General features: G+C 51.6%; 1 protein-coding gene and 1 long non-coding RNA gene across 20 annotated transcripts in view; one reads left to right on the top strand and one right to left on the bottom strand.

The window, feature by feature from the left end:
• SMARCA4 (SWI/SNF related, matrix associated, actin dependent regulator of chromatin, subfamily a, member 4) overlaps positions 1 to 23,328 on the bottom strand; it is a 102,425-nt gene that overhangs the window by 3,972 nt on the left and 75,125 nt on the right. For 7 of the 19 annotated variants that reach the window (XM_028839594.2, XM_077977293.1, XM_077977283.1 and 4 more), the window contains 2 exons: positions 16,835 to 17,088; positions 311 to 419 (listed from right to left, as the gene is read on the bottom strand). In XM_028839594.2, coding sequence (XP_028695427.1) covers positions 311 to 419; positions 16,835 to 17,088 — 363 coding nt within the window. Of the gene's footprint in view, positions 1 to 310; positions 420 to 16,834; positions 17,099 to 18,647; positions 18,744 to 23,328 lie in introns of all 19 variants that reach the window. The other 12 variants (XM_077977287.1, XM_077977285.1, XM_077977295.1 and 9 more) reach the window with 5 other exon arrangements.
• On the top strand, positions 12,153 to 15,196 carry LOC144336657 (uncharacterized). The gene is made up of 2 exons (XR_013408914.1): positions 12,153 to 12,573; positions 12,875 to 15,196. It is a non-coding gene; the product is annotated as an uncharacterized LOC144336657 (long non-coding RNA).

Raw genomic sequence — 23,328 nt, 5'->3', positions numbered from 1 at the left:
GCTGAAGCCCCAGCCTTGGTAACCCGGCCCACCAGGCATGGGAACTGCATGACTGAGGCCCAGCACTGAGTGAGCAGGACCTTGAAGGAACACCCAACACCAACTGCTCACTGACATCCCACAGGACACCCCCAACCCTTACAAGGAACCCCAAAAGCCCACGACCAGGTCCCTAACCAGGCATCCCAAGGCTCTGCCCAGGCAGTTTCTGGTCATTCCGCCCACACACCACAGCTCTCGGATGGGGGTGCCCCTGGGTCAGACTCCTCCCGCGGGCAGATGCACGGCACAGGCACAGCGTCAGTGTTACCTTTATCTTCTTGAAGTCCACGGGCTTGCGGATGAGCTCGTAGTACTCCGGCAGCTCCTTCCGCGAGGGCAGCTGGATGAAGACCTCACTGAGCTGACGTCCACTGCTGCTGCAAGGCAGAACCGGCAGGCGTCACCCCTCGGCCCGCCCACCTGGGAGCCCCTACTCCACCTCAGCAGGTCCCCACATTGAGGACAGAGAGGATGAGAAATTCAAACTTGGCTCAGGACCTATTTCTTGCACTTTTTTTTTTTTTTTTTTTTTTGAGACGGAGTTTCGCTCATTGCCCAAGCTGGAGTGTAATGGCGCAATCTCAGCTCACTGCAACCTCCACCTCCCAGGTTCAGGCGATTCTCCTGCCTCAGCCTCTGGAGTCACTGGGATTACAGGCGTGCGCCACCATGCCAGGCTAATTTTGTACTTTTAGTAGAGACAGGGTTTCTCCATGTCGGTCAGACTGGTCTCAAACTCCTGACCTCAGGTGATCAGCCCACTTCGGCTTCCCAAAGTGCTGGGATTACAGGTGTGAGCCACCACACGTGGCCTGCACATGTGCTTTCTTGTAGCTTCCGGAACATTCCCCAGCGACAACCACACACACAGGCCTGTGACGCGGTTTTGTTTTTTTTTCCTTTGAGACGGAGTCTCATTCTGTCATTAGGCTGGAGTGCAGTGGTGTGATCTTGGCTCACTAAAACCTCTGCCTCCAGGACTCAAGCAATTCTCCTGCCTCAGCCTCCCGAGTAGCTGGGATTACAGGTGCCCACCACCACACCCAGTTAATTTTTGTATTTTTAGTAGACGGGGTTTCACCATGTTGGCCAGGCTGGTCTCAATCTCTCGACCTCATAATCCGCCTGTCTCAGCCTCCCGAAGTGCTGGGATTACAGGCATGAGCCACTGCACCCGGCCAATACATTTGTTTTTGAGACAAGGTCTTGCTCTGTTGCTCAGGCTGGAGTGCAGTGGTGTGATCATGACCCACCACAGTCTCAACCTTCTGGGTTCAAGCGATCCTCCCAGCACAGCCTCCCGAGTAGCTGGGACTATAGGTGTGCACCACCAGGCACAGCTAAAATTTTTTGTAGAAATGGGGGTCTCACTATTTTTCCCAGGCTGGTCTCAAACCTCTGGCCTCAAGCAATCCTCCCTCCTCAGCCTCCCGAAGTGCTGGGATTATAGTCAGAAGCCACCGCACCTGGCCTGGGATGCATCTGGATCTCCGCTCTGTCCTCACTGGGGACTGATCTAACCCCCCGAACACCACAGGAAGTGCCCTCGTGTACTCGGCACAGCGGCGGTGATGAGACACTACCAGGCCTCGTGCACAGCACTCCCAGCTCTTACCAGGTCTTGCCCATACCTGAGCCTGGCTCAGGAGGATGGGGTGGGTGGGGACAGAAGCTCTGAGAGCTGACCTTGCTCTGACAGAACCTAGACCGCAGGCTGGGAAAATGAGAACGCATGGCAAACGCGCTCTCCCCTCTGCTTTGGCCCAGAGGAAGGGCCTGGCCGGGAAACGGCCCTAAGCAGGGAGCCATCAGGCGGATGAGGCCTAAAAGTGGCCAACGGGGCCCGATGGGAAGAAGGAGCTGAGTTTGAGTTCTGATAACTCCAGCTGCCTCATCAGCACCGCTTCTATCCTTATGTTCTTTTCCAGAAAATTCCAGAGGGCAGGGCAGCCCGCTCATGCCACTGGCTGGCCCCATCATCTGTCTGGGTGTCCTGAGTGCTCCTTATCTTGTTTCTGTTTACTGTCCTGGAAAATGGCAGCGACAACATGGTGGCTTCCTTGGTTCTGTCGCTGGGGGATCCTGATGTCACCAAGGGGCAGACGGGCCAGGCCTGCCTCCAGGAGGCTGCCCGCGGGCGGGATCCCAGAAGGCCTCCTGCTTCTTTGGCGTTGGTGTGCATCACGAAGCCCCTGACCCGGCTTCTAAAACGAGAGCCTCCTGAGATGCAGATGGCACACACAGGAGCCAGAATCCTGTCCGTGCACCTCCCCTGGACTTGACAATCGCCATTATCCCCTCCTTGCTGGGCCAGTCACACTTTACGCACACTAAACTCTGAAGCAGGCAGCAGTGTCAGGCCAGCTGTGTTGAGGAGGGAAGTCGAGGTGGGAGTGAATTTCCTGGCCTGGCCACAGCCCGCCTTGAGCCTCTGCCTTCCAGGGCTGTCCTTCTCCAGTGTGTGCTCATGAAGTACATTACATCTCCCCATCTCCCGCCAGGAGGTGTTTTTGGTCCTGGGTGTGGGACCAGCTGGTCCAGTATAGGAGCACATACCCTTCTAAGCCAGCATTCTCGACATGGGCCCTCCTTTTTCCATAAGAAAAGGAAGCACAGGCTTCCTTTTTCTTATGCACAGGCTGGTGGCCGCCTCGGCCACGGGCAACTGTTGGTAAACCCGGTCCACAGGCTCAGGAAAGAACACGCAGCAGAGGCACTTGCTGCTTGGTGGCCCTGGAGAAAGACACGACTCCCCTTTGAGTTGGGAAGCATGTGTCCCATCTGCAGCTCAGGCAGAGCAGGCCTGTACCTCTTCCCTCGCCTAAGCCGGCACATCCTGCTCTCCACTCTACGGAATTTTTTAAGCAAAGAGCTCTCCTCTCTCTTCACAATGGCGGCATCCACCCTATACCTGTTACGATGAGGCACATCAAAGAGCTGCACCTTACGCTGTGAAGCAGGATGTGCAGCACAGGCAGGAGCAACAGAAGAGCCCCAGTGCGATATTCTCGTCTATGAAGAGCAGCGCGCTCTGCCACTTTCCATTCTATTACATTTTTAAAGAAATGCCAGTTGTTGGCCAGGTGCAGTGGCTCATGCCTGTAATCCCAGCACTCTGGGAGGCCAAAATGGGAGGACTGCTTGAGCCCAGGAGTTTGAGACCAGCCTGGGCAACATGGCAAAACCCCATTTCTATTTCACTGAGAAAAAAAAAAGCCAGTTTTGTGATCCACTCAATGCCCTTAGTGGCCAGCAAACAGTGCAGACTCTTGGCTTGAAACGCCCTGCCCTGTGGCCATGGGGGGCTTGCTGCACACTGTGGCCCTTGCCCTGGAGGGCAGCTCCCTATGCAGGCAGCGCAGGAAGTAAGACCCCAGGACTGTGACAGCAGAAGGCTTTATAATAGCACCCCGCCACCCCAACACCACCTCCATCAGGCTAATGAGAAACAGCTACAGGCAGCAAAACAAAACAAAACAAAAAAAAACACAAAGTGTGGCTGGGCGCGGTGGCTCACGCCTGTAATCCCAGAACTTTGGGAGGCTAAGGTGGGTGGATCACGAAGTCAGGAGTTCAAGACCAGCCTGGCCAAGATGGTGAAACCCCGTCTCTACTAAAAATACAAAAATTAGCCGGGTGTGGTGGCAGGCACCTGTAATCCCAGCTACTCAGGAGGCTGAGGCAGGAGAATCGCTTGAACCTGGGTGGCAGAGGTGGCAGTGAGCTGAGATCGTACCACTGCACTCTAGCCTGGATGACAGAGTGAGACTCTGTCTCAAAATACAAACAAAAACAAAACACAAAACCAAAGTACAAGAGCACCCCCTTCCGGACCTCTAGGAGAATTAGGTTCTGGATGAATAAAGACCACCCAGGGCCGAGCGTGGTGGCTCAAGCCTGTAATCCCAGCACTCTGGGAGGCCGAGACGGGTGGATCACGAGGTCAGGAGATCGAGACCATCCTGGCTAACACGGTAAAACCCCGTCTCTACTAAAAAATACAAAAAAACTAGCCGGGCGAGGTGGCGGGCGCCTGTAGTCCCAGCTACTCGGGAGGCTGAGGCAGGAGAATGGCGTGGACCAGGGAGGCAGAGCTTGCAGTGAGCTGAGATCTGGCCACTGCACTCCAGCCTGGGCTACAGAGCGAGACTCCGTCTCAAAAAAAAAAAAAAAAAAAAAGGCCACCCAGGGGCCAGTTTGAGGATTTCGCTCTGGTGCAGAGTTCTCCAGAGGTCCTGTCCTCAGGCTTTGCTGCAGCAGGCGGGGTGCCGAGAGCCTCCCTCACCACTATATTAAAGAGGGATATGCTGCAGCCTCCCCTTGGAACAAAACCCGGAGTCCTCCGGATAGGCGCCATCACCTTTGATGTCAGTGCTCCTAGCTCCACTCTCACGCTCATGTCAGGGCCTACAAAGGGGATTCCACCCCCATGGGAATTTGGGTTCTGTTCTCATCTCAGGGCAAACATCGCCTCCTCTGACCCCCACACATACCCCAGCCCACACCTCTTAATATCTGACTTAACACCAACGCACAGATCTTTTTTTGAGACACAGTCTCGCGCTGTCACCCAGGTTGGAATGCAGTGGTGCGATCTCGGCTCACTGCAACCTCTGCCTCCCAGGTTCAAGCAATTCTCCTGCCTCAGCTTCCCAAGTAGCTGGGATTACAGGCGCACCGCCACACCTGGCTAATTTTTGTATTTTTAGTAGAGACGGGTTTCACTATGTTGGTCAGGCTGGTCTTAAACTCCTGATCTCTTGATCCATCCACCTTGGCCTCCCAAAAGTGCTGGGATTACAGGCTGAGCCACCGCGCCTGGCCCAATGCACAGATCTTTAGCATGAGGCTAAAGATGTGCTCCTGTCAGTCCTTTCCCCAGGGGTGATCCTGGGCCGAGGTTCGCTGCTTCTTGAAGTTGATGATGCAGAAACACACGGGAGCCCCGAAGCCTGGCATGGCTTCCTACCTTCCCGCTGTCCCTGTTGCCGAGTGCAGCGGCAGGTCCTGAAGTGGGCACATACCAGCCATGTCCACTTCCCGCTGCTGGGCATCTGGGCTGTGCCCAGGGTTGGAAACCAGGAAGCAAGTGTCTGTGGACACTCAGGAACAAGTGTTTAGTTTGCAGTTCTCCTGGGAATTTATCTGGGAGAAGATACTCTGGGTCACAGGGTGGGGAAATCCTCTACTTGGTAGATACTGAGCCAGCGTGAGCGGTGCTCGTCCTTGCAGCCATTCTACAACGTGGCCCTAAACACGTTTCCTTGTTGTGCAGAGAAGTCAAGCACCGTTTCACAGGCTCTTCCAAGTAGCGCCTGTTCCCATCTTTGGCCCATTTCCCTCCCTGGGGAGTCCTTTGTTGGATGCATTATTGCAAACACCTGCTCCAGTCTAGGAACTGTTTCTTTTCTCTCTTTTTACAGACACGGTCTTGTTCTGTTGCCCAGGCTGGAGTGCAGTGATGCCATCCTAGCTCACTGCAGCCTCCAACTCCTGGGCTCATGAGATCCTACTGCCTCAGCCTCCCAAGTAGCTAGGACTACGGGCACACGCCACAGCGCCCGGCTAATTTTAAAAATATTTTGTAGAGATGGGGTCTCACTATGTTGCCCAGGCTGGTCTCAAACTCCTGGGCTCAAGGGATCCTCCCACATCAGTCTCCCAAAGCACTGGAATTACAGGTGTGAGGCACTGCGCTCAGCCCAGTGTAAATATTTGAGGCTTGCTGGGCCTGCCTCTGTTGCAACTGCTCAGTTCTGCCGCTGTTCCATGAAGGGAACCATAGACAATGCAGAAATTGGTGGGCTTTGGCTGCATTCCAACAAAACATCATTTATCAACACTGAGATTTGAATTTCATTTTCTTTTTTTTTTTGAGATGGAGTCTCACTCTGTCACCCAGGCTGGAGTGCAATGGTACGATCTTGGCTCACTGCAACCTCCACCTCCCGAGTAGCTGGGAGGTGGCACCCACCACCACGCCTGGCTAATTTTTGTATTTTTAGTAGAAATGGGGTTTCGCCATGTTGGCCAGGCTGGTCTGGAACTCTTAAGTTCCAGTGATCCGCCAGCCTTGGCTCCCAAAGTGCTGGGATTATAGGCGTGAGCCTAGGTTGAATGTTTTGACACGTTATAAAGTATTACCTTGAGAATTATTTAGACTTACAGCTGTGACACAGAAAACATTCTGACTCATGCATCGGGGAGTGAAAGGAAGTTCACCAGTGAATCTGTCAATGAACATGGTCTGAAGGCACCTCCCTGCGGGCCAGGCACAGGCTTCCAGTAAAGACAGAGGTGTCAGGAGCTCTGTTGAGAGGTCTGTGCATCAAGGCTCTCGCCTGGCTACAGGTTATGATGTTGATGGCTTCCAGTGCACCAGTATTTGTAATAAGCTGATAGATTCTAACACGCCAATACCACACCCGGGGACACCTATTTCTTATTATGGGTTCAATACAGTTGAACAATGAAATCCAAGTTCAGTTTCATTTGTTGAGACAGGGTCTCACTCTGTTGCTCAGGCTGGAGTGCAGTGGTGTAATCTCAGCTCACCATAGCCTTGACCTCCTGGACTCAGGTGACCTTCCTGCTTCAGCCTCCCAAGTAGCTAGAACTACAGGATGCCACCATGCCCAGCTATTTTTTTTGTATTTTCTGTAGAGATGAAGATTCACCATGTTGACCAGGCTGGTGTTGAACTCCTGGGCTCACGTGATCCACCCACCTCAGTGTACCAAAGTGTTGGAATTACAGGCATGAGCCCTGGTCTGGCATGAGTTCAGTTTTTTGTTGTTTGTTTGTTTGAGACAGAATCTCCCTCTGTCACTCAGGCTGCAGTGACGCAATCTCGGCTTACTATTACCTCCGCTTCCCGGGTTCAAGTGATTCTCCCAACTCAGCCTTCTTAGTAGCTGGGACTGTAGGCGTGCGCCACTGTGCCCAGGCTCCAAGTTTTTTTTTTTTTTTTTGAGACGGAGTCTCGCTCTGTCGCCCAGGCTGGAGTACAGTGGCGCGATCTCGGCTCACTGCAAGCTCCGCCTCCCGGGTTCACGCCATTCTCCTGCCTCAGCCTCCCGAGTAGCTGGGACTACAGGCGCCCACAACCGCGCCTGGCTAATTTTTTGTATTTTTAGTAGAGACGGGGTTTCACCGTGGTCTCGATCTCCTGACCTTGTGATCCGCCCGCCTCGGCCTCCCAATGTGCTGGGATTACAGGCGTGAGCCACCGCGCCCGGCCTTTTTTTCTTTTTTGAGACAGAATCTTGCTCTTGTCCCCCAGGCTGTAGTGCAATGGCGAGATCTCAGCTTACTGCAACCTCCGCCTCCTAGGATCAAGCGATACTCTTGCCTCAGCCTCCCAAGTAGCTGGAATGATAGATGCCTGCCACCAGGCCTGGCTAATTTTTGTATTTTTAGTAGAGACGGGGTTTTACCATGTTGGCCAGGCTGGTCTCAAACTCCCGACCTCATGATCTGCTCACCTCGGCCTCTCTGGCTGAGTGCAGTAGCAGCCAGCCCCTGCTAGACTCAGGCCAAAGCTGTCACCACGAATTGGCAAGGCAGCAGCTCAGGCCCTGGGCTGGGGACCATCATCCCCTCTCACAGTGCACACGGTGCTGGCCTCTGGGCTGTGTGCCTGGCCACGTTATTTCAGTCAGGCCCCTGTGCTGCAGATGTGGAGACTGAGGCACAGAGACAGATGTGGAGCTCAGATCTTCACCATACTCAAGTCCCTCCTACAGTAACCACAGGGCTGCTGCCTCCAGGTAGTGCGGAGTGGGAATGGAACCCAGAGGACCCACCCTGTGGGGCCAGAGCTTTGTGAGGCTTAGCTGCGGCAGCCTGGACCCGACTCCGTCTTTCTGAGCGCCTCTCTAGCCCTGAGGCTGTGCGCATGTGTCTCCTGACCTCAGCACAGGTATCAAGTTCAACACCATTGTCTACCATGTATTTTTTTTTTTTTTTTGAGACGTAGTCTCACTGTCACCCAGGCTGGAGTGCAGTGGCGTGATCTCAGCTCACCGCAACCTCCACCTCCCGGGTTCAAGCGATTCTCCTGCCTCAGCCTCCCGAGTAGCTGGGATTAAAGGCATGTGCCACCATGCCTGGCTAATTTTTGTATTTTAATAGAGACGGGGTTTTGCCACATTGGCCAAGCTGTTCTCAAACTTCTGACATCAAGTATCGGCCCGGCTCGGCCTCCCAAAGTGCTGGGATTACAGACGTGAGCCACTGCGCCTGGCCTGCATGGTCTTTATTGTAGCAGCATCTCTGCCCTCTCACTGTCGCAGGCAGGCTGGTGGCTGGCGGGGTGGTCTTCAGCAGCCTGCCTGCTGAACCCATGTGGGCCAGCAGATGCCCTTCTCTGAGCCCTTACCAAGCACACCAAGGGGATGCCCCCTGACAAACATGCGGCCTTGACATTTGGACACAGTGCCCCAAATGCCTCAGCCACCAGCTGCCGACTGCTATAAAGAACCCAGGGAGGGAGGCGGAGATTGCAGTGAGCCAAGATTGTGCCACTGCACTCCAGCCTGGGCTACAGAGCAAGACTCCGTCTCAAAAAAAAAAAAAAAAAAAAAAAAAAAAGAACCCAGGGAAGAAGGTATCAACTGGCAGTGCACAGCCCCACAAGTCTGAACCTGACCCAGAGTCACAGCGAACATTTCTGCATGTTCTGATTTTGAAGTAAAATCTCCTACATGCAACTTAATTTCTTCATTCTGGTTTCGATTTCTGGCAGGTTCCTCAATGTGGTTTGAGATTTCAAACCACCAAGGAGAAATGCCCTTGGCTGAGGGCAGGTGTGTGGCCCAGGGCCCCTGTGAGGCCCCTGGTGCTGGCACAGCCCCGCTCAAGCCCCTAGCCTCCCTCCAGCCTCTGCATGCACTGTGTCCTCTCTGCCTGGGACACCTGTCCCTCACCTCCCAGTGGACACTGCTCACGCTTCCTGTTCTGCTTATGTGGCCCTTCCCACTGGAGCCACCACAAGTCCCTGGACAGCAGAGGCCAGAACTGCCCACATGGTACCACAGAACACTCCAGCCTGTTCCCACGGTGGCCGCTGAGCAGGAGGGGCCTGTCAGTGCACTGTGTCCACAACGTAAAGGACAGTGGCTGTGAAGGCCGGCAGTGCCACACTCCGGGGCCTGGGGAGGAGGGGTCTTGTGGCTGTGAATCTGACTGCAGAGGAACAGAGTAAAAGCTTTCCAGGCAAGACAACTGGACACGTATGAGGAGGTCATCACGGAGGTCACGTCAAACACAATTCTGCCGGTATAAAATACAAACTAGGGGGCTGCGGGTATCTCCAATGATCAAAAACAATATTCGAAAAGATTCCACCTGACAGGAAGGGCGTCCCTGCCTCTCCTAAAGGGTCTGGCCCCAACACAGCAGCGGGTGCCCAGCTGAACCACTTCTGTCCTCAGATGTCACCACCTAGAGGGACCACGTGACTCCCACCTGCAGTCACGGGCACAGTCTCCAGCTCGGCGAGGCAGGATCCTGACACCGAATCCAGAGGATAACCTCCTGTGTTCACTCTGTGAATTGTCAGAACTCAGGTCTACACAGACGCCAATCTCTTTTCAGGCTTCACATTTAACTCAATTACAGAGTTCAACTAATTAGGGGTTTCTGGAAAGCAAACTAAAAAACAAAAATTCTGGCCAGGCGTGATGGTGGTGCACACCTGTAATCCCAGCTACTTGGGTGGCTGAGGCAGGAGAATCGCTTGAACCTAGAAGGTGGAGGTTGCAGGGAGCCAAGATCACGCCATGGCACTCCAGCCTGGGTGACAGAGTGAGACTCTGCCTCACACACACACACACAAATCCAATTAAAAATAATTTGTCTTTTCTTTTCTTAGAAAGGAGCAATTGAAAGTTGGAGACAAAAAAGTAAGCTGTTAGCTGTGTCTGACTTTATTCCATTCAAGCTCTTCTCAGCCTGGTGCAGCTGTGTGGCGCCAAGGAAGGGCCGAGTGACATGAGCACCACCTGCCACGCAGTTGGTAGCGTGGAACCTTCCATGGGTCTGACAGATGTGTCATACAGAATGTAACTTCTAGCCAATGATGGGCAAATAATAATAATAAAAAAGAACGTAACTTCACCCCAAATGAGGTCTTTTGCCCAGCACTACTGGGAGGTGATCGCTGGGCACTTAGAATGTCACACCTAATGGGCGTCTCGGTTTACATGGGGTCTGGAACCAGTCCTAGGTTGGGGCTTTGGGCTATGTAGTTTCTGCTCGACCTGCAGAGGGGCTTGAGATGGAGGTCAGTCATATGGGTAGCCAGCTGTGTCTTTATGACCAAGTCCCAGTAAAAATGCTTGACACAGGGTGGGTGCGGTGGCTCACGCCTGTAATCCCAACACTTCGGGGGGCTAAGGCAGGCGGAGCACTTAAGGTCAGGAGTTCGAGACCAGCCTGGCCAACATGGTGAAACCCCATCTCTACTAAAAATACAAAAATTAGCCAGGTGTGGTGGCGTAAGCCTGTAATCCCAGCTGCTCAGGAGGCTGAGACAGGAGAATCACTTCAATCCAGAAGGCAGAGATTGCAGCAGGCCGAGATTGCACCATTGCACTCCAGCCTGAGTGACAGAGTGAAAACAAAACAAAACAAAACAAACTCTGGACACAGAGGCTTCTCTGGTTGGCAATGTTGTCAGCGTCACCAGGAACATGAGTGCCGTCTGCAACTCCACAGGGAGGAGACAAAGGAAAGTCCTGTGTCTGGAACCGTCCAGATCACCTCAAGTGATCCGCCCACCTTGGCCCCCAAGAGGCCCCATATACCTCTTGCCTTGGTTGATTTTAATCTGTAGCCTTGCACTGTAATAAATCATAACTGCAGGCGTAACAGGCTGAGAATGACGGCACGTGAGGGTGATCTTGCGGACTTTCCCCAAACCGTGCAACAGGGTGGACCCTGAGGTTGTTTTCCCTCATAGCTTCAAATTTCGTTAAGAATATCAGAAATATCCATTAAGTACGCCAATTTTGTATCCAAACATCATGTTGGAAATTATTGCTAAATGGAGGCAGCTTTTCTTTCGCTTTTTTTTTTTTTTTTTTTGCAACAGAGTCTCACTCTGTCACCCACGCTGGAGTGCAGGGGGGTGATTATACCTCACTGTGGCCTTGGCCTCTTGTGGTCCTCCTGCCTCAGCTTCCTGAAGAGCTGAGACAACAGGCATGCACTACCACACCTGGCTAATTTTTGTACTTTTTGCATACGCGGGGTCTCCCTATGTTGCTCAGGTTGGTCTCGTATTCCTGGTCTCAAGGGATCCACACACCTCCGTCTTGCAAAGTTCTGGGATTACAGGGGTGAACTGCCATGCCCAGCTGAGGCAGCTTTTCAACAACTATCTTTCTTGACTTGATGTGCCCTATGTGATGTTTTCCTGTGCAAATCACATTACAGTGAGTGGACAGACCCACACCTGCTGTGCTTCCAGCATTAAGGAGGCTTCCTTTTTTTTTTTTTTTTTTTTTTTTGAGATGGAGTCTCGCTCTGTCACCCAGGCTGGAGTGCAGTGGCGTGATCTCCACTCACTGCAAGCTCTGCCTCCCAGGTTCACGCCATTCTCCTGCCTCAGCCTCCCGAGTAGCTGGGAATACAGGCGCCCGCCACCACGCCCAGCTAATTTTTGTATTTTTAGTAGAGACGGTGTTTCACTGTGTTAGCCAGGATGGTCTGGATCTCCTGACCTTGTGATCCACCCATCTCGGCCTCCCAAAGTGCTGGGATTACAGCATGAGCCACCGCGCCCAGCCAGGAGGCTTTTTTTAATAGTCATCTTTGTTGTCCTACTTATAATTCCAACATAAGTTACTCCCAGTCTAATGGGCAACCCCCAGGTCTGTGAATCCATCCATTCCAGGAAGATGTGAGGTTAAATTGAAAACATAAATCAAATCCCTCACTGAGGCACCCTCCCACATGGGTCCCAGATAAGACAGGAGCACTGCTGTGTGACTGAAATGTCGGTATTCTTCTCAAAACAGGTCTCAAAATCTCCACCAGAATTGCATGTCCTGAAACAGAACAGTTTCGATAAAGCAGTCACTTAGCAGTAAGAGTTAGGATTTGGGTTTTTTTTTTGATCTTTTTTTTTTTGAGATGGAGTCTCGCTCTGTCGCCCAGGCTGGAGTGCAGTGGCGCAATCTCGGCTCACTGAAAGCTCCGCTTCCCAGGCTCATGCCATTCTCCTGCCTCAGCCTCCCGAGTAGCTGGGATTACAGGCACCCGCCACCATGCCCAGCTAATATTTTTGTATTTTTAGTAGAGACGGGGTTTCACTGTGTTAGCCAGGATGGTCTGGATCTCCTGACCTCGTGATCTACCCACCTCGGCCTCCCAAAGTGCTGGGATTACAGGTGTGAGCCACCGTAACCGGCCTTTTTTTTTTTTTTTAAATAGAGACAGAGTCTCACTATGTTGTCCAGGCTCATCTGAAATCCTAGGCTCAGGTGATCCTCTGCCTCGGCCTCCCAAAGTGTTGGGATTACAAGCGTGAGCCACCATGTCCAGCCTGTACTGTTGTGGCTTTTTTGGGACACGGTGTCACTCTCGTTGTCCAGGCTGGAGTGCAGTGGTACGATCATGGTGCACTGCAGCCTCAACTTCTCGAGCTTCGGTGATCCTCCAACCTAAACCTCCCGAGTAGCTGTGACTATAGGCAGGCACCACCATGCGTGGCTAATTTTTGTATTTTTTGTAGAGATGGTTTTTCACCACATTGCCCAAATTGGTCTTGAACTCCTGGGCTCAAGAGATCCACCCACCTCGGCCTTCCAAAGTGCTGGGATTACAGGCATGAGCCACCGTGCCCAGCCGGAAGTTTTAATTTATTGTATGATTTATCATCAAATCTTACACAGGCTAGAAGACTGACTGTAGCAGCTGGGTGAGCCATTTCCTCTTTTGTCAGATGATATACAACTAAATATGACCCTAAGAGGGCTCTTTCTGTGAGTCTAAAATGAAAAACAAATGGACTAACACAGACATACATTTTTGTCTGAAAATATTCAGAGTCTTAATAGGTTGAGCATGCTGTTTCTGTCTTTTTAAAAACCAAGGTGTAATGGAATGCAGAGAAGCGTACATATCTCATGTGTGCACCTTGGTGCATGTACACATCATATACACGTCCAGATCTACAGAGAGAATATCGCCAGTATCCTAGAAGGCTCATCATGTGGCTTTCCTGCTAATTCCCTCTCTCAAGGTAAGCACTGCTTGGCAGCCATCGCTGTGGATCAGCTTCTGACTCTCACAGAACTGGAGGCACACAGTAGGCCCTCTTTAGCATCTGGCTTCTTTCACTCAGTAACATGTAAGCTTCTTCCAGGTAGCAGTTTTCAGGTAGTCTGTTTCACAGCTATTTGGGGCCCTGTACAATTACGCCCCCACGGATCCATGCCCCTGTAGATGGACACTGGGCTGATTCCTGTTTTGGGAGAGCATGAGCAAAGTGGCTATGGCCATGTCTGTCTGTGTGGACACGTACTCAGCTCTCCCGCGTAGAGCGAGGGCTGCAGGTTGCTGGGTCAGAGGGCGTGCACAGGCTGAACCTCAGAAAACATTGTCTTCTGCAGTTTGATGGTTAAAAACAAGCAAAGCAAAGCAAAACAGAAGAGACCGCCAAAGAGCTGCATACTCTACACGCAGGGCGTGAGGTCAGACTGCTTCAGACTTGCCAGCACTGATGGGCATTCGGCCATTCTAGGGCGGGTGCTGGCGCAAGTCACTCTGGTTTTAACGAGCATTTCCTTGAAGTTGTGATGCTAATGCAATGATGTGAGCACATTTCCCTACACTGATTAGTCCTGGGATGTCCTGTGTAAGGAGGCATCTGTTCCCAGCTCCTGCCCAGCTTTAAATTGTGTTGTCTTTTCCGAATCTATGAGGGGTTTTCACTGTCTCCATCAGCGTGTCCATTAATAAACAGATGTTATTAATTTTAGTGAAGTCTAATTTCTCAATTGTTTGTGATTAGTGGCTTCTGGCTTCTGTGGAAGAAATCGATGCCTATTCACGAAGATTTTCTCCTGTGCTTTCTTCTAGAACTTTGTTTTACCTTTCATGTTCTTACATCTATAGTCCATGTCACGTGGATCCAAGTGCATGGTGTGTGTGTCGGGGGGGCGGGGGGTCAGGGCTCATCCTCTCTACGTGGATACCCAGGAGACCAGTGTGATGGAGACGCCCGTGCTTTCCCCACTGCACTTCAAGGACCTTCTTCAGGTTGGTAATGTTAAGTTTCCCTCACAAGAATATCATTCCAAATAAAACATGGGGAGGGTCTGTCATTGTCATTAGATTTTTGAAAATTCAGTTTTTTTTGTTTTTTTTTTTTTTCAGATATTGTCTCACTCTGTCACCCAGGCTGGACTGTAGTGATGCAATCTTGGCTCGCTGCACCCTCTGCCTTCTGGGTTCAAGCGATTCTGGTGCCCTGCCTCCCGAGTAGCTGGGACCACAAGCACTCATCACCACGCCCAATTCATTTCTTTTTTTGTATTTTTTGTAGAGATGAGGTTTCGCCATGTTGACCAGGCTGGTCTCAAACTCCTAACCTCAAGTGATCCGCCCGCCTAAGCCTCCCAAAGTACTGGGATTACATGGGCCACCATGCCTGGCCCGTATTTTAAAAAAGTATTCTGTATTTATTTTATTTTTTTAAGAGACAGGGTCTCACTCCATCACCCAGGCTGCAGTGCAGCTGTGTGATCACAGCTCACAGTAGCCTGGACCTGCTGTGCTCAAGTGATCCTCCCACCTCAGCCTCCCGAGTAGCGGGGACCCCAGGCGTGCGCCACTGCCCCCAGCCGTATCCCACACTTTAAGTAAGTTAAGTCCTCCACTCACTTTCCTCTTTGAGGACTTAGCCTTGGAGTTAGGTTTGTAAATTAGAGTCAATATTTTTTTCTCTCAATACTGACAATACATGACATTTTCAGATCTGGCATTGAATTTGAAAGTCTCTTTTCCTTCATTATCTGTTTCTCTTCCAATAATAAAATAACCTTTTTTTTTTGAGACAGACTCTCGCTCAGGCTGTAGAGCACTGATGTGATCTTGGCTCACTGCAACCTCCGCCTCCCGGCTCCAAGAGATTCTCCTACCTCAGCCTCCTGAGCAGCTGGGATTACAGGCGTGCACTACACTCGGCTAATTTTTGTAGTTTTAGTAGAGAAGGGGTTTCACAATCTTGGCCAGGCTAGTTTCAAATTTCTAACCTCAAGCGATCAGCCCACCTCAGCCTCCCAAAGTGCTAGGATTACAGGCGTGAGCTACCGCGCCTGGCTAAAAGAACCTTTTAAAGCAGTATTTGTTTTTGGAGTTGAAGTTTTGCTCCGTCACCCAAGGCTGGAATGCAATGGTGCAATCTTGGTCCATAGCAACCTCCACTTCCTGGGTTCAAGTGATTCTCCTGTCTCAGCCTCCTAAACAGCTGGAATTAAAGGCGTGTGCCACCACGTCCAGGTAATTGTTTTTGTATTTTCAGTAAGGACAGGTTTTCACCATGTTGTCCAGGCTGGCCTCGAACTTCTGACCTCAAGTGATCCTCCCACTTCAGCCTCCCAAAGCGCTGGGTTGACAGGTGTGGGCTACCACGGCTGGCCTTACACAGTAATTTTTACCCATTTAGGCACTCCAATTGTTACCATCCTCTAAAACCTCACACTTGGTAAGATTCTCTCCAAACCATGCATGTGGGCTCCCTTCACTCTCCCCTCCAACAGATACAATTCCCCCACCCTCTGCTTCATGACTAACAGCAAATTGTTACTTTAAAATCAAACAGTACAACCTCCCCATTACGGGGACAGCGGTACTGGCCAGTGTGTACCAGGAAGTGAAATAAGACCTTGGAGAGTGGAAGACTGGGTGAGTCCTGGGCTAGGCATGGGACTTACACCCCTTGCTGGCTCCTGCCCAGCTCTGTGACCTGCCCTGGGCTGGCAGAAGGTGCACACACCTCCCTGGGGAGCCGGTGAGAACATTCCTTTCTTCTTATTTAAATGGTGCTCATATAGAGTCACTCACGGAAAAGAATAATAGTAAATGAAAAACATATAAATGGCACTCATGATCCACGAACACGTTATGATCCACCACTGCGCCGTGGCCACAGCTGGAACCACATGCTGCCTCATATACGGGACATATCTGTGAGGACAGCGACCTCCAGGCTTGGAGCAGAGCCTGGCAGAGAGCAGGAACGTGGCCACCATCTCACCAACACAGAGACAGCACGGGGAGCCTGGGAGCGTCCAAGGACAGGAAAGGGCTGCCACTTTCTCTGCTCTAGACATGCCAACCTCTTGTCGCCATCCTCCTGGCCACACGGGCAGCACCCATTACTGCCACATATCCCCTCATCCCACCTTGCCTCTTGAGGCCACCAGGCCACAGCTTTGGCAGAGCCTCTCCGCCTGCTGTGGCCTCTGCTGGTGCACTCTCCCAAACCTCCCATCTCTCAAGGCTCTGTTGCAATGTCCCCTTCCCCGAGACCCGCATCCCTGCCTCTCCTCTCGACCACATGTGACATTTCCTCTCATCATGGTGGAAACATGTGTGTGCTTCCCTGTTCCTGAAAGTGTGTTCCTCAGGGCCAGGCTCAAAGACAGAGATTAATTCAGTGTTTGTGGATAAGTGAAAGAGTGAGCGGCCCAAACCTGAGTGTGCAGGGTCAGAATGCAGATGCCAGGGCTGCTCCCACAGGGACCCATGAAGGCCCCGCCCACCCCGCCTCCTCGCTTACCTGTCCTTGTACTTGATCACGGCATCCACAATCTTCTTCATCTTCTTGGTGAGGTTGGGTGGGTTCGGGGAGAGCTTCTCGGCAGGCGGCCGCCCACGCTTCTTCTGCTTCTTGCTCTCGTCGTCCTTGTCGCGGCTGCGGGTGCTGGTGGTCGGGGTGGAGGAGCCGGCATCGCTGTCTCGCTTGCGCTTCCGTGACGATTTCTTCTGCCGGACCTCCTCTTCGATCTCCTCCAGCGTACCCTCCTCAATGGCCTTCAGGGTCAATAGTAGTAAAATAGGACAGCCAGCACCCAGGTCGACAAGCAGAGGCCGTGACGCTATCCCGGGGGCCGGGCTGGGACACGGAGGAGGGCCCCCGCACCCGCTCTCCCTCCAGTGTGGCTGGCTTGGGGCATAACACACACTGGACTCTCAAGAGGTCCCTGGGCTGCAGTGAAAGACCAGCACGGCCCCAGCAGGCACCCCACCCAAGCATGTCCTTAAAACACTAATGGTTGAATTTCTTGACCAAAAAAATAACTATCTTCTCTGTACAGAGAAGAATGTGCTCCTGAAATCCCTTCACCCAGGAGATGTTGACACCTCTGTTCCACACCCTCCCCATCTATTTCTTTTATTTACTCATTTATTTTTAGAGACAGGGTCTCGCTCTGTTGCCTAGGCTGGAGTTCAGTGGCACCATCATAGCTCACTGGAGTCTTGAACTCCAAGGGCTCAAGAGATCCTTTCACTTCAGCCACTTAAGAAGCTGGAACTGGCCGGGCGTGGTGGCTCAAGCCTGTAATCCCAGCACTTTGGGAGGCCGAGACGGGCGGATCACGAGGTCAGGAGATCGAGACCATCCTGGCGAACACGGTGAAACCCCGTCTCTACTAAAAAAAATACAAAAAACTAGCCGGGCGAGGTGGCGGGCGCCTGTAGTTCCAGCTACTCGGGAGGCTGAGGCAGGAGAATGGCGTGAACCCGGGAGGCGGAGCTTGCAGTGAGCTGGGATCCGGCCACTGCACTCCAGCCTGGGCGACAAAGCGAGACTCCGTCTCAAAAAAAAAAACAAAAAAAGCTGGAACTACAGGCACGTGTCACCACATTCAGCTAATTAAAAAAATATTTGTAGATATGGGGTCTCATTATGTTGCCCAGGCTTGTCTTGAACTCCTGGTCTCAAGCAGTGCTCCCATCTTAGCCTCCCAAAGTGCTAGGTTTACAGATGTAAGCCACTGTGCCTGGCTTCCATCTATTTCTTCTTTCATATATCTATATATATAATTATTATTATTATTTTTTGGAGATGAAGTCTCGCTCTGTCACCAGGCTGGAGTGCAGTGGTGCGATCTCGGCTCACTGCAACTTCCGCCTCCCTGGTTCAGGCGATTCTCCTGCCTCACCCTCCTGAGTAGCTGGGATTACAGGCGCCAGCCACCACACCCAGCTAATTTCAGTATTTTTAGTAGAGATGGGGTTTCAAAATGTTGGCCAGGATGGTCTTGATCTCTTAACCTTGTGATCCGCCCACCTCAGCCTCCCAAAGTGCTAGGAATACAGGTGTGAGTCACCGCACCCAGCCTATTTTTAAATTTTCTTAAACATGGGGTCTTGCTACATTGTCCTGGTTGGACTTGAACTCCTGGGCTCAAGTGATCCTCCCATCTTAGCCTCCTGAGTAGCTGGGCATAAAAAAAAAATTATTATAAATCATATATAACATAAAATTTACCATGGCAGCCATGTTCTATTACACAGTTTAGGGGCATCAGGCGCGTCCCCAGTGTTGTGCAGCCCTCAGCGCCACCCACCTCCAGAACTCTCCCCACCTTTGACGCACGTGTGCAGAACTGAAGGCCACGCTGGAATTGTAGCCCACGTGCCACACTGCTGGCTGTGTCATGGATATCTTTTCCTGTAATTTTCTACAACAAAATTTTTTAACGTCTGTTTAGTGTTTCAGTGCACAACGTGCCCTAATTTAGCCTCCCCTTGTTCTTGGGCATTTAGGTCATTTCCCTTTCTTTCTGAGACAGGGTCTCATTCTGTCGCCCAGGCTGGAGTGCAGTGGTGCAATCTCGGCTCACTGTAAACTCCGACTCCTAGAGGTTCCAGCGACTGTCCTGCCTCAGCCTCTGGGATGGCTGGGATGCTGCCCGCCACCACGCCTGGTTAATTTTGTATTTTTAGTAGAAACGGGTTTTCACCATGTGGGCCAGGTTGGTCTTGAGCTCCTGACCTCAGGTGATCCGCCCACCTCGGCCTCCCAAAGTGCTGGGATTACAGGTATGTGTCACTGTGCCTGGCCATTTTTTTTTTTTTTTTTTAAATAGAGACAAAGGTCTTGCTATTTTGCTCAGGCTGGTCTCAAACTCCCGAGCTGAAATGATCCTCCTGCTTTGGCTTCTCCAAGTGCTGGGATTACAGGCATGAGCTGCCAGGTCTGACCACTTTTTTTTTTTTATTGTTGTTGCTATTTTAAGTAATGTATTGACAACTGACATTGTTTAAGACAGATTCCCTCATGGTAAAACTGCTGAGAAGAACATGAATATGAACAACATTAAGAGAATCCCCAGGTATTAATTCAATGGTACTAACTAATAACTTATCCCAATGGTTAAAAATGCAGTCTAGGTAGCCAGGTGTCTAGGGAATCCCGGAATTGGAAAAGGAAGGAGGGCCTGGACCCAAAAGCTGGTTGTTCCCCTCACGCTGAGGCTGTGCCAGTGAGCTGGGCACTGTGCCTGGCGCTGAGGACACAGCAGTGACTCAAACCAGCCGGGGCCCTTTCCCCTACCCTTGAAAGGGAGATGGTGATCAGATGGCAACATCCCACAAGTGGGGTGACAAACATGTCAGGTGCCAGGAAACAGGGAAGAGAGAGACACCACAATGATGGAGCAGACGTGTCTTAAAGGAGATGAGAAGCTGAGAGCCTGAGGGGCCCGGGAGGAGGGAAGGCATCCGGGCCAAAGGAGCAGCATGGAGGGCACAGCAGGCAGGAGGCACTGGGAGAAGTCCCCCTGCAGACCCAGGGCAGAGCAGCAGGTGCCCCCAGACTCATGTCTACCTAAAACCTCAGAATGGGACCTTTTTTACAAATGAGGTCTTTACTCTTGGGATTAAGCTTTAAAACATGTTCTTAAAGGAGACAGAAGGGGACACAGAGAAGTCCCCATGAAGACAGAGGCAGAGATGGGGTGATGCTGCCCCAAGCCAGGAGGCTTCTAGAACCATCAGAAGCTGGAAAAGCCAAGGAAGGGTCCTTCCCTAGGGCCTCGAAGGGAACACAGCCCTGCCCACACCGTGGATTCAGACTTCTGACCCAGAATGGACAGAAAATAGTTCTGTTGCTTTAGGCTGCCACAGTCATGGCCATTTTCAATGGCGGCCATAGGAGCATTTTGAAGGCTTTGTGTTCACTTGGCAACAGATGTCTGCCAGAAGAGTGGTGCCAATTCCAAGGCCACCAGTAGTGGGGAGAGCGTGTTTTGTATAATATTTTTCACAACTGTGAATTTGAATACAATGTGTAATAAGATGGGCTCAATGGGAAAAAACAGTCTCTTCAACAAATGCTGCTGGTACAACTGGATTTCCACATACAAAAGGATGAAGATGGACCTCTACCTCACATCATGTATAAAATTTAATTCAAAATGGATCTTACATGCATCTACATGGAAGAGCTCAAACTATAACCCTCCTAGAAGAAAAGACAAGGGCAAGTCTTTGTGACCTTGGATATGGCAAAGGTTTCTTTTTTTTTTTTTTTTGAGACGGAGTCTGGCTCTGTCGCCCAGGCTGGAGTGCAGTGGCGCGATCTCGGCTCACTGCAAGCTCCGCCTCCCGGGTTCACGCCATTCTCCTGCCTCAGCCTCCTGAGCAGCTGGGATTACAGGCGCCCACCACCTCGCCCGGCTAATTTTTTTGTATTTTTAGTAGAGACGGGGTTTCACCATGTTTGCCAGGATGGTCTCAATCTCCTGACCTCATGATCCGCCCACCTCAGCCTCCCAAAGTGCTGGGATTACAGGCATGAGCCATCGCGCCCGGCCGGCAATGGTTTCTTAGATACGACACCAAGGCACAGGTGAAAAAGAAAAATCAACTGCAAGTACAATGAAACACTTCTGTGCTTCAATGGATATCGAGGAAGTGAAAAACTGTGCAAAATGGAACAAAATATTTACAAATGATATCTGATAAGGCACCTGTAAATAACTTACAATTCAATATTAAGATAAATATATTTTAAATTTGGGTAAAGGATGATGTGAATAGACATGTCTTTACAGAGGATACACAAAGGGCCAATAAGCACATGAAAACATACTCCACACAGGGCCGGGCGCGGTGGCTCAAGCCTATAAGTCCAGCACTTTGGGAGGCTGAGACGGGTGGATCACGAGGTCAGGAGATCGAGACCATCCTGGCTAACACGGTGAAACCCGTCTCTACTAAAAAAAACACAAAAAACTAGCCGGGTGAGGTGGCAGGCGCCTGTAATCCCAGCTACTCGGGAGGCTGAGGCAGGAGAATGGCGTGAACCCGGGAGGCGGAGCTTGCAGTGAGCTGAGATCCGGCCACTGCACTCCAGCTTGGGCGACAGAGCGAGACTCCGTCTCAAAAAAAAAAAAAACAAAAACATACTCCACACCATTAGCCATCAGGGAAATGCAAATCCAAACCACACTCAGATGGCACTTCATACCTGCTGGGATGGCTAGAATCAGCGGACGAGGGAACAGCAAGGGTTGCTGAGGATGCTGAGAGAGGAACCCTCGTACACAGCTGGTGGGGCTGTGAACTGGCATAGTCACCAAGGAAACCAGGCTAGGGGTCCCTCAAAAGGTTTAATAGAGAACGTGACGAATCTGTACGAGGTAGGATCATTTCACCATCAAAGAATGAAGCACGACCACCTGCTGCATCACGCGTAAATACGTTAAGTTGTATGAAAAAAAGCCTGACACCAAAGCATCCTACACTGTAGGACTCCACTGACAGGAAACGCCCAGAACAGGCAAAACTATACGGACAGAAAGTACATCAGTGGTTGCCTGGGGCTGGGGAGAATCAATGAATTAACAGGAAATGGCAAATCGGGGCAAGGCTTCTTTGGGAGTGACGAGAATGTCCTAAAATGGACTGTGGTGATAGATGCACAACTCTTGGATACACTGAAGATGACTGTGTCATATACCCTAAAAGGGTGAATTGTATGGTATGTAAATTACACCTAGAAAAATGTGTACATAGAGCATCCGCATATGAACTGATCTTAAATTTAAAAGGCACTCACTGCCTCAAATATGTAAGGCTGAGGCGGTCGTGGTGGCTTATGCCTGTAATCCCAGCTACTCTGGAGGCCGAGGCGGGTGGATTGCTTGAGCCCAGGAGTTTGAGACCAGCCTGGGTGACACAGTGAGACCCTGACTTTACAAAAAATTTAAAACTAGCCAGGCGTGGTGGTGTGTACCTGTCGTCCCAGCTACTCAGGAGGCCGAGGTGTGAGGATCACTTGAGCCCCCCAAGAACTGGAGGCCAGCCTGGGCAACATAGCAAGACTTTGTCTCTATTGAAAAAGAAAAAAATGCAGGGCCGGTGACACTCATACAGCAGTCAGACAGCTCTGCGGTCACACAGGTCTGCGGCAGGGCTCACACTCCGGCTTTTCAGGGTTTCTCTTCTGGGTCCCGGAGCGCTCTGCTCGGGAGGCTGGCTGGGGAACAGGATGGCCTGTGACCTGGGCTCCTGGTGTGTTTCAACAGCGCCCTCTGGTGCACAGCTTGGCAGGCAAGCTCATGAGTCTGGGCTGCTGAGGTCCCAGGAGGAGCCTGGGGCTGCTTGGCTACATGCGCTGGGCCACATGGCTCATTCCTGGGTATGGCACTTTGTACAGCATAGCCAAAAGCCGCCACCTGCCTTCTCGGAATTGTTACTTCAGGACATTTTAATGACACAACTTCATGGATGGAGTCTGAATCATCATCTCCGTAACTCAGAGCCCCTGAGATGGGAAGGGGTTTGATTTGTCACCGTAACCCCAGTGAGGACGTCAGTGCCAGGCACCTGTCACAGTGTGCCTTAGGCTGGGAAGGGTGGGTCGGGGGCGGTCCCAGGAGCACCACATGACTGACTCAGACATCTGTAGCTGCTGTTGCAGGGCCAGGTGTCATCTGCTGAGAAATGGCCCTCACGTCAGCTCCACAAGCAGCTGCCAGCCCTGTGCAGCGCCTGCCAGGTTCAGAGGCCCTTGGGGGCTTACCCGCTCCTCCCTTCCTGTGATTGAGTCTCCCCAGCACATGGGGGGGACTTGCCCAAAGTGAGGCTTCCTGGAGCCGGCAATGCACCGCTTTGCAGGGTGCCTCAATAGTCCATGATTCACCCTTGTGCCTCCCTCCTGGCAGGTACTGGGAAAGCCAGCACTCCACTGAGATCAGCGACATGATTTTTAACCTCGGGAGGAGGTAAACCCTTGTACTTGAAAGACCAACCATACCC

This window comes from Macaca mulatta, chromosome 19, assembly GCF_049350105.2.
Source record: "Macaca mulatta isolate MMU2019108-1 chromosome 19, T2T-MMU8v2.0, whole genome shotgun sequence".
In the NCBI taxonomy this organism is placed as follows: domain Eukaryota; kingdom Metazoa; phylum Chordata; class Mammalia; order Primates; family Cercopithecidae; genus Macaca; species Macaca mulatta.
Note: the sequence above shows the minus strand (reverse complement) of the source record. Positions and strands in the feature narration are given on the sequence as shown.